This window comes from Pectinophora gossypiella, chromosome 3 (assembly GCF_024362695.1).
Source record: "Pectinophora gossypiella chromosome 3, ilPecGoss1.1, whole genome shotgun sequence".
In the NCBI taxonomy this organism is placed as follows: Eukaryota; Metazoa; Arthropoda; class Insecta; order Lepidoptera; family Gelechiidae; genus Pectinophora; species Pectinophora gossypiella.
Genome location: NC_065406.1, coordinates 14,914,403 through 14,929,925, shown reverse-complemented (window position 1 = coordinate 14,929,925; position 15,523 = coordinate 14,914,403). Strand labels below are relative to the sequence as shown.

Sequence of the window (15,523 nt, the reverse complement as noted above, 5' to 3'; positions counted from 1 at the left end):
AATAACAACCATAAACATTTTTTTTTTTTTTTTTGGAAAGGGTTTAACGGCTCTGGCCTAGTAGCCTTTTAAGCCTGTCATTAATTTAACGTTCACTTCACGCCGAGTTCACACAACAAATCACATCATTGTCACAATCACAGTTCGAATTCGGAGTTCAATATAAATTTGTACAGCGGCACAAAGTATTTTACATCTGATAAAAGTCCATCCAACGTGTGCGGCACGGGCACACCTTCGGAGACAAAGACCTTGTATAGAATAGACGGAGCATTTTTAAGACGAAAGAAAAACATAGGTTTTGTCTTTCGCACTCATGTGAGCCGTCATAAGTTAAAAAGAGATAAATATACTATCGTCGTAACGTCTTTTGTACTCGTGTAGCGGGTTTGTTATAGAAACGTACCTATAGTATATGTTTTTGTATCAGAACCACTAGTGCCGTTCCATGTCTTTATCGACATTATTATTGGCTAAATATTTCATGTTAGTCCAAGATCTAAAAAAATATACATTACAAATTGAATGATTAATTAAATACAGAAATAACGACCTAGTATCCATACCTGGGTGGGTAGAACCACAAGTAAATTAGTTAAAACGATACCTATTTGTACCCTGATAGAAAGATACCTAAGAAGAACCGTACGTTGCGGTGACAGATTCAGAACCACTTATTCAACGTAATTATCATGGACAAACTTGTTAAAGGTCAATTTATCATTTTTGAATCTATGTCATTTCGCAAGGTGTTATGGCCGAGAAGGTCGAGGACGGTCCATCTAGTCCACATATACTATAGTATCATTTTAATACGACATTGCGGCCACCCTTTGGTTGCTATAAATCACATACCTACCCTTTTATAAAAATTAAATACGCGTTTTTCATTGACTTGACCGGAAATCGAATCGGCTCTCGATACAAGAAGTAGACGACCTTCTAGTATATTTCGGGGATTATCTCAATGCGATTAAAGAATAAAAGCAAATACTTCTTTATAAGATTTTTATTCAATATAGTTAGAATACAATGACTACGAAGCACTGAACAATTCCGACTTTTGGTGATAAAAAAAAAAATCCTCTTGTTCACTTTCTTTAGAAGTGTATAGTGTCGGCTCTGGTCGTTATAACTTTACCTGCAAGAATGGCACATATTAACGTGGAGCACACAAACACACAAGCATTGCATGTTTACACATTGCACATAGAAGGATTAATCACAGGTAATTACAAAAATAGTTATTCATACTAATTATTTATAGAAGGAATAATCACAGGTAATTACCAAAATAGTTATTCATACTAATTATTTTGTGCAATAGAGAATATTTGTATTGTATTGAAATATTTTTTCCATGCTAATGTAGAATACAAAAACGAAATAGCTGCAAATTTATCTATAAACTTATAACTAAACTTAAACTCACCTTATGTGAGATATGTGAGTGAATATTGTTGGTACTGCATCTCTATGTAATATTTTTGTTTGGTATCCTGCTCGATAGAAAGCAAGATACATCGAAATGTAATTAGCACAGTCTTAAATAAGGAGAAGGCGTCCTTCAGAAGAGAGAATTATCTCGTTTCATGGTCTGAATCTAATTGTTTCTTAATTTCTTGTTTCGTAAATTAGGATATTTAGGAAATCTGGAAAATACAATATCTTTATGTAATCTTCATCCAAATCGGAAACAGGTCGAAAAATAAATTAAACGTGAATAGAATAACGCAACATGTAGATGTTACATTCAAACATAATATTATGTTATCGATATCAAAGGACAACACTACTTATAATACTTTGGGTACATGATCTGTCAAAGCTGATTAACGTAAAATGTGAAATCAATTATTTGTACAAATGTGACGGCTTTGCTGAAAATATGCGTCTGCATCGTGTTTAGGGCTCAATAAACTTTACAAAAACCAGACCAGGTAATGTATTTCTTGCACACAAACATGTATTATGTGGTCGATAACTTACCCATGGTGAGACATTGTTTGATCGTTCTCCATTATAACACCCATTCTACTCTCACAACCAATAGCTACGCAAGCCATGGTTCATAATGAATAACTATTTCACAGATTGTTTATATAAAAAGTTAAAATAATGTCCCAAAACACCAAAAAACTAACGGCAGGTTTGGTATCCAGCTGACTACCACAACATCTCAAAACGTTAAACACTGACGTTCTAGACAGCGGTGTTTGTCTATGTTTGTTTCTTTTTTCCACAGAGATTATTGCCATAGGGAAGAAAGAGAGCTGTGATAGTTTGATCGTCACTCTAAAATATTATCCGTCTATTCTATACAAGGTCTTTGTTCGGAGACGAGGGCTAAATCTGCTGCCAACAACCATAAACAATTTGATGAATGTTACTACACAAAAATGTATATTTCCCTAAAAAATACCAGAAAATTATAATCAGTTTTCAGTTATAATAGTAAATACTTACGTACAGAGTTACGAGTTAATTCAAAAATTTAAATAAACCCGTATTTCTTCAAATAACTTAAAATTTTGCATTACTAGAAAGTTTGTTTGAATAACAATCTGAATTAAATTAAATTTGAATTTTCCTAAATTTGCTGCATAATATTTAAATTGACAACCCTGAAGTATATTCCATAAACAAAAGATATTTCGTTTAGAAATAGGTGCTAGAAGGAGAAAGATTTTATATAATTTTATATCAAATTATTAGTTATTTTGTAAACATTTGTTTAATTTACAAAATCATTATTTATTTGCTTTCTTAAATATTATTACGTTCATATTCAACGTGAGAAATAACAGAAAATCATCACATTAAAATACTAGTTTGAAATATTTTTTAAAAATTCTAAACGAAAATCCAAACGTCTTGTCAGCGAAACAGCTGATCGGTGAAAATAACCTAAACTTGGAGAAATTTGTTTTGTTTTTCTTATATCCTTTGCTTATAACCCAAATAAAGTATATTATTTATGAATGGAATGTTAAATTACTGCTTTTGAAATGTGGTTTACAGTTATAAGAAATGTTATTTGTCCGCCGTCAACGATTGTGTATAGGACATTGAAATCCGGACGTCCTAGAGTGCGGTTTGCTCCGAGCCCTACAGGATACTTGCATTTAGGAGGTCTACGGACAGCTTTATATAACTATTTATTCGCAAAGTCTCGTGAGGGCACTTTTATATTGCGAATAGAAGACACTGATCAGACTAGGAAAGTCGACGGTTCTATTGAAGCCTTGGTTAAGGATTTAGAATGGGCTGGGATTGAATATGAGGAGGGACCAGGCAAAGGAGGCTGCGGCCCCTATGTACAGAGTGAGAGGTTGGACATTTACCAGTGAGTATAAATTATTATTTCTTCATACTCTCAAAATATACAAAACAGGTCATCGCTAATTTTAGAGCCATGCTCTTGTCGGTGTAGCATTCTCCATGCTACTTTTCTAGGGAAAATAAAGCAGTGGTTTCCCTCTTGCCTTCTGCCCTGCAGAACTCTGTCTGATGTGAGTGGGATGGCCCCCAAAGTAGTCTAGACTCCTGTCCTTTCGCCTCTGAATAGTAGTTACAAAATAGGTAAATGTTTAAATATGTCTTATAGGTTGTTATAGTTAATTTTAAATTTTTTTTTATTGGTTATTTAGATAGGTATACCAACATATTGTAAAGTTATAAAATTCAAGTCTTAAGTTAATTTTTGTATATATGCCACAATTACAGGTAGACACTGCATTCACAGTTACAACAACAAAAAATATATAATTGTTATTAAATAAGTATAAATAAATATGTATACAACTGTATAGATTTACTTATTATACTCAGATAATCCTTTAATCATTTTCTTTTGCAACTTAGTATTAAAAGTAAAGTTATTCAACAATCTCTGTTAACAAGTTAGTCACACAATATCCCAGTAACTTCGCCATATACTTTTACCATCATGTTTAAGTAGTATAGTGTAATGATAATTTGGTATTTTCCTAGTTTCTTACCTCTACACCTTTTTGAAGGTCTAGAGAACCTAAAAACAATAAAAAATAACATCTTATTTTCTTCAGGTTTACTCCGGGTCTGAAGCTATTAACAACTTCCTAAATGTTCTTTTTCTTATTAGAAATTACATATAAATCACGTATGTTTATCCTTCACGCATGCTCAAAAAAAGACTTGTTTCAGGGAGTACATTACAAAACTGCTCAAAAATGGAACAGCATATCGTTGTTTCTGCACCGAACGTCGGTTGAACATCCTTCGTAGAGACGCGGTCAAGTCACAGAGGGTACCTAAATACGATAATCGTTGCCGAAACCTAACTAACGAGGATATTAAAAAGAAATTGACTGCTGGAACACCATGTTGTATAAGATTTAAGGTACAGTGCTTCAATCGCATTTCCGGACGCTAATTTCCATGTTCGGTCCCGAGTACAGTCATGAGCAATATAATGTACCCACTTTAGGACTCTGTTGCACTAACATATTTGACATTTAGTGAAACTTACAGTTCAATTTGTCAATGTGTCATGGTATACATATTAATGCTCGTGACTGTACTTATATGTATACACTTTGAAACCATGTCACATGTAACTTATATTGACAAATTAAACCGTAAGTCTCATTAAATGTCAAATATGATAGTGTGACAGAGTTATAAAGTGGACATGATATTGCTCATGACTGTTCATCAGTTATCTGATTTATTGTGTATCAGAATGTGAATTTGGAAGTAATTACTTTATTGTTGTTTTGTTTTTAAAGAAGATTTGACAGGTCCGGTTTTTACGTAAGCGACTTTCTAGGTATCTGACCAGTCCAATAAAGATCACGCCACATACCTCCGAAACGTATTTCTAGAGAATATGGGTTATTTCCTACACCGCTGGGCACTATCAATAATTTATGATCCAAGTATGTTGGGTGTAGGCCCATGCTGGGATTCGAACCCGCGACCTCTCAGTGAGAGTCAAACGTTCTTCCAACTGGGCAACCACGGGTCTCATGTGGCGAGCATTGATATTAAATATAAAATGTATGGCAGGGACCAGACATGCCGACTCGGATTCATCATCTCCCTAGCATTATCCCGTTTTTCACAGGGTCCGATTACCTAACCTGAAGGTTTGACAGGTCCGGTTTTTTACGGAAGCGACTGCCTGTCTGACCTTACAACTCGAAGGGTAAAACCAGCCCAATACAGGCTAGGTCACATACCTCCGAAAATGCATTTCTCGTGGGTTTTCTCACGGTGTCACGATGTCGACGCATACACGACGATTGTAGACGCCATAAAAAATAAAAATGGTATTTTTCTCAAGATCCATCTCTTTTGTCTATCAGCTCACGTCAGACGTCCAGGCCTTCGAAGACATGATTTATGGAGGGATAGCATACGACGTGTCTTTGAACGAGGGCGACCCAGTTCTTATGAAGAGTGATGGCTTCCCCACGTATCACTTCGCGAACGTGGTAGACGACCACCTGATGGGGGTGACTCATGTTTTGAGGGGAGTGGAGTGGCAGATATCTACTACTAAACATTTGTTAATATACAGGTAAGTTACTAATCTATATGTAGGTCTTCTTCTATCGTCTGGGTTGAGGTGAATTACCATCCTCATCAACCCTGGTGTCAGGGTTATTATTGAGCCGACAAAGGCTCCTGACATGGCTCATTGTGATGATTATTCACTTACATAAGTAGTAAGACTCATGTAACGACTACGTACTTACATCAGTAAGTAACCGGGACCAACGGCTTGCCGAAGCACGAATCGTCTTAATTTCAAGCAATATCAATGTGTTGCTGTTTTGGATTAATTGCTTCAATGTGGCCTACTTAACTCTCTAGTTGATATTCTCAGGGCTTTCGGCTGGATGCCGCCGCAGTTCGGGCATCTGCCCCTTATCGTGAACTCTGACGGCACCAAGCTTAGCAAACGACAGTGCGACGTCAGGGTTGAGGACTACCGGAGAAATGGTAAGATCAATTATGGTATCCCGGAAGGATTAGGCGGAGATGTATTGTATAAACCACTCAGGCCTGGTATCTTAAATTTGGTGTCGGGTGAGAGCCCTCAGCCCTCCCCATTTGTCCGGCCAAGAAGTTAGTGCCATTTGCGGCAAGTCCACAATAACTCACGTCAAAAATCTTATATGGAATCACGCCTGTAACCCTGAAGTGGTAGGCAGAGGTGTAATAGGAGTAGTTTATTGTCATTAATCCCGTTCCGTTTAGTGATTTAGAGCCCAAGCCGGGATACGAACCCGCGACATTACGATGTAACTTAAGCGTTATCCGTTAAATCTGTACCATTAATTTCGTTAAATCTGTACCATTAATTTCGTTAAATCTGTACCATTAATTTCTTTAAATCTGTACCATTAATTTCTTTAAATCTATACCATTAATTTCGTTAAATCTGTACCATTAATTTCGTTAAATCTGTACCATTAATTTCGTTACATCTGTACCATTAATTCCATGAAATCTTTACCATTTCAGGTATATTTCCCCTGGCTCTGGTGAACTATATCACGCTGTCTGGTGGAGGATTCGACCACATCCCGGGCGCAGGAGTCAGGCTGAAGACCATGGACGAACTTGCTCAGGAGGTATTATAATTATTATCTTTTATTATAAGGCACGAACTACTATTAACCAGCGTGCCTGTATGAAACGATTGATCAATGTGGAATAAGCAACAGAAGTATGTCAGGATCGAAGCAAATGGAGTTCCGTAGACTCTTATCCGGTGGGAAATAGGCGTGAGTTTACGTATGTATGATGTATAGAGATACAAAAAAAATATCACCAATTGCCAACTTGATACGAAGTAAGCGATAATACTTAATCCAATCATAAAACAAGTATACTAAACAAGAAAATCGATTGATTGCGTCATAGGATTTAAACAATGTTTAATACTAGATCAATCAGTATACAACACATTATTTTTCGTTTTAAGAATAAATCATTGTACGAATAGGTCCTTTTTTAGGGGTAAGGCGTTTTGTGAATAAGTTCTTTGTCTACTAAACCGTGGCAACTCATCAAAATGTGAGTCTGGTAAACCAAACTTGTCCTGACTTATCTCGAAGATTTTAAGATCCTAGTTGACTTGAATTTCCCCAATACTAAAAGAATACTGAACTCCAGTTCCAGATAAGGAAAATATCATCCCACCCGACACGCAACAACCCAGACCTCCTAGAAGAATGCAACAGACTCGAAATAAAACGGCAAATGAAGGACGAAGAACTTTCCCAGGAATTGATCAACAAACTACAGAATCTGATCTCTCAGAAATACAGAGGTCAGAACCTGAACGTCTCCAACGACCACATAAAAGGAGTTCTCAACTGGGCATTGTCAAGAATGACCCGAATCGAAGACTTAGTTTCCAATAAGTTCGGGTTTTTATGGATCCTACCCGCTAGCGACCAGCAAGAGTTAGACAAGGAATTGCTCGAAAAACTGTTGATAAACCTTGAGAGTTTAGAATCCTTTGATCAGAGTACTCTAAAAGACCACCTGAAGCAGTTCTCTCAGAGTCATAATGTGAAGTTTCCACAACTGATGAAGATGTTAAGAGCTGCTCTAAGTGGGCTGAACGAGGGTCCAGGTGTGGCGGAAATGATGCAGTTATTGGGTAAAGGTCAGTCTTTAGAACGAATAAAGGCTGTCGTGCGATAACAATTGTGTGTTTTCTTGTCCTTTGTCTCAATATTTACCTTTTTTGCCGGGTCAAACCTCGGTACTGGTATCGCACCAATGAGTTATTAATTTATCTTAAGTGCCGTTTTCACTAACGCAGTTGGCTCGACCATTATAGAGGTCGATATGGCTCGCCGCGTAACATGTCGGCCTAACAGAGTTCGGTGAAAGGTGGGTATTTAGTTCATTGCGAAATGTATTTTTAGCATAACATAACATAACAAATACTTTATTGCACAAACAGGAAAAAACAAAATACAAAACAAAAGAGAAATAGAAATACTAGCGGTTACCCCAATTTATCTAGCCTACAAGATCCAACTGCTGGGCAAAGGCCGCCAACTTCCTCTTCCATTTTTCGCGGTCTTGTGCGCATTCCAGCCGATCCCTTCGGCAAGCGTCCAAGTCAAATCGTCACGCCACGCGTTGTAGTCGTCATTGTGTTGTTAATTAGTCAAAATAAGAATATTGTCGGGTATGGAGGCGACGTCGCTTCGGCTCGCCGCGTAACACGTCGGTCTAACAGAGTTCGGTGTAACGTGGTTACTTAGTTCATCTTGCGATGGATGTACCTTTGACTACCTCAATGGGGGATTTTTCAATCGGCGTTCCCCAAAAACACGATAGATGGCGTTGTTAAGTTTTTTCCTCGTTTAAACTTCTAATTTCATGGATTACAGACATATGCATCTTTTATCTTTGTTTTTAGGTATACATAATGACCCTTTTTATTACACCAAGGTACAATTAAAACATCTAGCCATGATTATTCTGATCAAAATAAAGAGAAGCAATATAGATAGCAACGTCATTCTAGTATACCTACATAATGTGATTCAAATATCAAGCAACAATTAGTTTTATATATGCTTCTGCCATTACACTACATTTTTGAATAATTATGTACCTACCCTTTATTTTTAAATAATCTTTTATTTTTATATTTATTTGTGGTCACGTAAACCAATTTTAGTCTGTGCCTGCTTATAATGACAATAGTTTATAATATATAGGTTTAAGTTTATAAACAATCTTTTTGTAACATTTCCAGTTTTTTTATAATGAGTTTTTTTTTTATAATATATATATTTTTATATACTTTAAGACTAGCATTGTATCGTTAGTTTTGTTACTGTTCTCATCAAGTTCTAAAATTTGTTTTATTTGTGGTATCCTGTGATTGGCGAACAAACATTGTACTTACTGTAATTATTCTTAGTTAATTAATAAGCTGTTGGATATCATCAATAAATAAATAAAATAAATACCGCAGCAATGAGAAAAGAGGTAATTATTACGTTAAAATTGTACAATGCCATCTATCGTGTGTTTGGGTAATATCCATTGGAAAGTCCCTCATTGGGAGATAGTCGTGACCTTATGTTATGTATTGCGCACTTTATCAGAGTGGACAGAGGGGCCTAATAATAGAATGTATGTGGTGGGACCACTTCTACTTACCAAACCGCAACTGAATATTCGTAACCCCATAAAATCAGGGATTCAATTTAGCGGAGCGACAGCCGTGAACACAACACACTGCAGCTTCATTACCATCGGGACCGAGATATTTTGTATCGCCCGGCGCATACATTAACCGCGCGTCCGATTTACATTTCAAATTGCGGGTAGTTTCAATTTGGGCGACTGTCGTTGGGCATTGTTTTATTTACATACATGTAGGTATATGTAAATTCAAGCACCTAATATCATGGTATATAAGAAAACCAGATATGCTTAATCCTATGACAAGCCCCCATTGCTAGCCCATTGATGACGTAAGTGTTACCATTAAATTGGTTCTCCAACATGCCAAGGAAGTAAATTTTATTATTGAAAATTAAGTGAATTACTAATGTATTTAATTATTATTACTTGTCTTTTTTTTTTTTGACGTGACTTATTGTAGATTTGCCGCAGATGGCATTAACTACTTGGCCGGACGAATGGGGAGCGCTGAAGGCTCTCACCCGGTACAACGTTTAAGACAACAGGCCTGAGAGTGCCCAGTTGGGCGCGAACCTCGGCTCAGGGCGTCGTCTGAGAGGAAAAATATTTGAAAGAATTAATCGACCCTAGTGGGTCGATAGCGATAAGCGCTGAATGAGGGAAATCGTCGACCACGCCGGCGGGGTCGGTATCGGGGTTTATTACTTGTCACATATATAAAAATCATTTAAACTGTAAGTAAATATTTTACTAAAAGTTGAAAATTTCCTTAGAAAGTAAATTTTGTATGGCAATACTGTCTGTGTGACGTCATTGATTTGTAATACGTAATTCATAATTAGAATTTGAATACTTATAAGTAAAAAAAAGCATTTTGATCATACTGGCAGTTTTACCCCGTGCGTCGGAGAGAGAGACATTTCGCGCTCCCTTTAACGGTTGAAATATCTTTTCTGTGTGTCAAAAGATTTCCTACACAATTACAGGCCCAGCATTGTGCTGTGAAGCAAACGACTTTTACGTAAGTATGCATCAAAGGTCAAAAGAAGAAGACAAAGGAAAAATATCGTTTAGAAATAAAACTAGTTATGGAGCCTTTTATCCTTTTATGAGCAAAAATAATGGGTACTTACCATTGTACGATGTTATAAGGGGCACATGAAAATAGTAATTTTGACTTTGTGTGCGGATTGCCCTAATTTTTGTAGTTTTTTGTATTACGACACGCAGACCCGCGCTGCTGTTGTTCTGTCCTGCTTTTGGGTTGGGCTATGATACTGAGATGTAGGCAGAGGTGTATCGCATACACCCACTCTTTCCCCGATACCGACCCCGCCGGCGTGGTCGACGATTTCCCTCAATCAGCGCTTATCGCTATCGATCCACTAGGGCCGATTAATTCTTTCAAATATTTTTCCTCTCAGACAACGTCCTGAGTCGAAGTTCGCGCCCAACTGGGCACCCTCAGGCTTGTTGTCTTAAACGTTGTACGGGGTGAGAGCCTTCAGCTCTCCCGATTTGTCCGGCCAAGTAGTTAATGTTATCTGTGGTTAAAGTACATAAAAAAAAACACCCACACTTCGCCAGCTATGTTTAAGACCCATTTAGATAATAAATCAGCGAGCGAGCTTAACGCCAATATTGTTGTTATCCGAGCTCAAATTAACATAAATTCAAAGTCAAAGTGGTTTAGAGCACGACTCGGGTTTCGAACCCGTGACACGGATTCTTTTGATTACTTTTGATTGTTAATAGCATATTGTCGAAATTATCTCGTCAGATAATTGGTTATATATGTGGTTAGCCACAACCACTTAAACAAATATTTATTATTTTTTATTATTATTATAGTTTCAAACTAGGTAAAAATTGTGGTACTTATCAATGTTTTTTCAGATTTAAATTAGTTGAAAAAACCCGGATTTTTTTCAAGAAAAACTCGTCAGTGATTTTTCAAAAAAGCGCTTCCGCGGTGCACTATAAACCGACGTTACAGAACTTTGTATGGGTGTTGAAGTATCAGTCATTCCCGCCTCCTACCCTTTCCTATCGGGCGGCGTTCATTCATTCATCGAACACGCTTATTCAAATTTCCGAATCATTCATTCAATTCTTGCTTCAACAACCGAGCGTGAGAGTGCCGGCCGGCCAAACAAAATATTATCATCTTAAAAGTGCACGCAGCCATCTGAATCATCATCTCCGAGGGCCCTCGTCGAGCAACGGTGTCCTCAGGGACATAAATATCCGTTTTGTAGCGCATCCGTAAGTTTTCCCCACCTTCCCTCTGTTACTTGTCTGTAGGATATTTTTGCATTTATATATTTAGTTGCATTCATGTTTGCAACGCGACCTGTGTTTACGTACACCATTGGATCTATCGAAGCTATCTTTACCACAACACAAATAATAGGGGTTTGAATGAAACGACAAAATTATGAGTAACAGTATAATTTATTAAATCCCAAATGTAAATAAGTTACGGAGAGAAAATACGTGATCCATCAGAGTTACAATCGACGAGGACTTCGTCCAAAGAAGATGAAGACACAGTCGTATCCTACTAAACGAGAAAATGTGAGTAGGTATGTATTCTTGTCAAAACTCTGGTTGTAAGTACAAAGAAAAAGGCGGGGCGCAAACGTAGAAACTTTGTTAACATGCAAAAACGTTTTAAGATAAATTGTATCCGATATTCGGTTGCGGCTGGGATGTTTTAAGAAATAAAATGTAGGTATCCAATATTTAGTTGCGGCTACTGTAACTGGGTCTACTCTGGGTAAGTACTTTTTTTGGCATGCACTACCTGGCCGCAGGGGCTCACCCCGGACACTCAATACAAAAAATTCGAGCGTAATTGCGAGCGAGACAGACAGTGCGCCTTTTCCTTTACTCCTTAGCGACATACGGCCATTTTTAAGACTAAAGTAAGACCCAGAGGAATTCGATAAGAAGGAGATACGATAAAAAACCTGTGCTTACACTCGAATTCCTTTGTTGTTGTTTAAATTCGCCTTATATAAGGCAGGCAAAGAGGAGAGGACCATACAGCCTTGACTTTAGTAATTTAATATTCGAAAATCACGATTCCATAAGAAAGAGATACGATAAAAAACATGTGCTTACACCAGACAAAGTCGCCAGTTGCTACTATTCACGATAGCTTATAATGGGTGTACTTACCAGGTGAGAGCCCTCAGCGCTCACCTTTGTACGGCGAAGTAGTTGTAGGGCTATTTATAACAGAAAGTTCAATTAAACGTGGGTACTTAGTCACGACTAAAAATAAAAAAATACGGTATCCAACTTTCCACGGCGATTAAAAAGTATCTACGTGTGCGCGGAGCCTAAACATGTCCTTGTAAACCTCATCGAACGAAACATTCTTCAGTGCAAGCACACTAGTAAAACCTAGATTACAAACATTACAGAGACCAAATCTCAAAATAACATAAGTAACTTACAACATTACAATATAATAATAATTATTATTATATCATATTATTATTACAACATAAAGAAGATTCACCAACATTGAGCAAAATTTTAAAACTAAAATATGAACTTTTATTACTTAATTCAATTATCGTAATTTTGGGGCATTTTTATACAGCCAGCGTAATAGACAAACTGACTGAAGGTATGTCCTTTCGAACATGATGAACCTTTAATGGGATATGGTTATATCTCATACCATAATACATCCACTTTTACGACTTTGTCTAAAAAATGGCTGCCAATTGTCTACTGATTACTTGCGATTATGTGTATATGTATACTGTTTTATTTATAAATCTACACAAGCATAATTATGTAGATATGAGACGCATGCTGCTTTTAGAACCCCATGTCGTAGTCACGTAGCTGCTACGAGAATTCGTAGCATTTACGTAGCAAATATCCAATATGAATAATACACGTGTTTTTCGTGCTATTTGAATGCTTGTTAAAAGTTTGCCTAGTACGTTGGCTTTTGAATATAGGTACTATTTCGTTATCTTAGAGTTATTATTTTAAAGACACTTCGTTTTGGTTTCGTTCAATAAATAATTTATTACTGTACTAGTAGGTACTAAATGGCGCTAACTCCAGTACAAACCATCTAATTTTATTTTAAGTTATACGTACCTGTCATATTCTTATCCGCCAAAAAGGAAAGGGACGGGTAATCGACAACTTTATGCAATTTTATGGAATATAATATGTAAATTATAGGCAGAAGTTTAAAAATCCCTTTCACAATTTTATATTGGCCAATAACCAGACAGAATTAAGCTGACACACACTCAAACGGATTACATATGAGCGGGATGCGTATTTAATTCGCCCGGGTTATTCATTCAAAAAAATTAACAGTTGTCAATCATCCGTCCCTTTCTTTTTCGGCGGATAAGAAAATGTCAGGTATAACTTAAAATAAAATTAGGGGGCGTCTGCAGGAATCGGGCCAATGTTAAACAAACGTACCGTAAATAATTTCTTCTTCAAAACAACAAATATTATAACTTTGGTCTCTATTTGATGTCATTCGTATACAATTCATTTTTTGCAAAATATATTCAAGTAAGTAAATAATTAATTTATTACTGAACGAAAATGAGCATTAATTAAATTACTAAATAATATCTTTTGACTTGTCGAGACAAAGTCTTGAAGAACGAAAATGTTATCTTTAACAAAGATTTAAAATTACAATGTGATATTATACTTTATGAACATTGAGTCATATTTTGGCATTTTTTGGAATGTAATAATATATTTTGAATCGTTATTTTAATGTCGATGCGTTTAGAATTTTAGGCAAGTACCTATTTTACTTACTAAAATGGTGCTGATCTCTGCAGAGGCCAAATTAATTCTCTTTTAGTCTATGGCAGTTCTAACCATAGTGTCATGCAAGATAGAGTTATTTTTAGAAGTGTCAAACTAAATTAAGATTTGTTGGTGTCTGCAAGAATCAGCGCCTTGTCAGCATAAAACTAAAGAATATTACGTTATTTGAATTCACAACTTTCACAGGAACATAGCGATGTCATAATGACTGGATAATTTAACATAACCATATATTACTTTGGCTGTAACATAATACTTCGTAATGTTACAGCTCATTTCAAACGTAACGTTGTTTTTGCGCGCACCGCAGTGCAATGGGTGAATATCAAAATGTGCCAAGTTTGGTGGCGAACAAGGAACTAGTTCACGAAAAAATAATATGAAAGTTCGCCACCAAACTTGACATTTTGATATTCACCCCCAATATTCTTTAAAGTCGATAATAACAGGCGTTGTTAATATTTGTTACATGCAGTGGCGGCCCTAGCAAAATATTTAGGTGGTGCGAGACGTCACAGTTGCGCCCCCAATATACAGTCTGTTATGATTAGTTCGACGCACAACTAAGGTGCGCTTGGTTCGGGCTCTGGTGTTTTCCATATTTGTGAACTTGGAGCTTGAAGAGCCGCGATTGCAGTAAGATCGATGCTTTCGAAATGTGGTGTTGGCGTAGGTTGCTACGCATACCTTGGACTGCGATGCGAAGAGCTCAAGATCACGACGCGGCTCTCCTCAATATGCCGAAATCGTGCCCTAAGCTTCTTCGGACATATTATGCGGTCTCCGAAGCACAGTCTGGAGAAGCAGATCATCGTTGGGCAAGTGGATGGGAAACGTGCGCAAGGAAGGGCGCCTACGAGGTGGTCTAACATCGTGAAGAAGACGGTGGGCGGCAGCATACAGAGGGCGGTCCACGCAGTATATAGCCGTACCGAGTGGAAAACCATAACCTGTGGTCGCGATCCTCAGCAGTGAGGGAACGACGAAGAAGAAGATGATTAGTTTACGGCCACCGAAATATACCTAATTTAATCTTTTACAAATGTCGTTTACGGCCACAACTTAAATGTATGAGAGTCTTATGTGGCCGCTAAGAGTTTTAATTCACAAGCCAGGTGTGCCCAATCCAGTTACTCCCCTGTAAATCCTAGGCTGCCAGCCAGGGTGGTTCCGTCTTGGCTGGTTTTGGCGTTCGCACCGCCGTAGGGCCGCCCCTAGTACATGCGATGATTGTAAATAATGTTGGTTATACAGATTGATTTCGGTCATTTCTATATTTAAAAATATTTTGAATTTGGAATGCGTAACCAAAAATCGATTAATATCTCGTAGATCGGTATCCCACAGTTTACAGGATCTTTAAACTTCAATACACTGCGTCAAACGCACAAATACAACGTTGCATTATTCAATTAAGTACACTAATAAGTGAAATAATATTAAGTATCATAATCTAAGTAGAAAATCGAAACGACAAGTCGATGCTTATTGCTTAATCGAAATCGTAAAATAGACA

At 37.1% G+C, this 15,523-nt stretch overlaps 1 protein-coding gene across 1 annotated transcript; it reads left to right on the top strand.

The window, feature by feature from the left end:
• Positions 1 to 2,882: 2,882 nt before the first annotated feature.
• LOC126382101 (probable glutamate--tRNA ligase, mitochondrial) lies at positions 2,883 to 7,707 on the top strand. The gene is made up of 6 exons (XM_050031841.1): positions 2,883 to 3,346; positions 4,186 to 4,381; positions 5,349 to 5,563; positions 5,873 to 5,988; positions 6,514 to 6,623; positions 7,168 to 7,707. The coding sequence occupies exons 1-6, from the start codon at positions 3,009 to 3,011 to the stop codon at positions 7,702 to 7,704; spliced, it is 1,512 nt and encodes a 503-aa protein (XP_049887798.1). The 5' UTR covers positions 2,883 to 3,008; the 3' UTR covers positions 7,705 to 7,707.
• The last annotated feature ends 7,816 nt before the right edge of the window (positions 7,708 to 15,523 follow it).

What these genes read in the sequence shown, in the direction of transcription:
- LOC126382101 (XM_050031841.1), top strand. Translation starts at nt 3,009, where the DNA reads ATGTGGTTTACAGTTATAAGAAATGTTATTTGTCCGCCGTCAACGATT. An exon ending in AAACATTTGTTAATATACAG is followed by an intron (nt 5,564 to 5,872) that starts GTAAGTTACTAA and finishes TGATATTCTCAG; the next exon opens with GGCTTTCGGCTGGATGCCGC. An exon ending in TGGACGAACTTGCTCAGGAG is followed by an intron (nt 6,624 to 7,167) that starts GTATTATAATTA and finishes ACTGAACTCCAG; the next exon opens with TTCCAGATAAGGAAAATATC.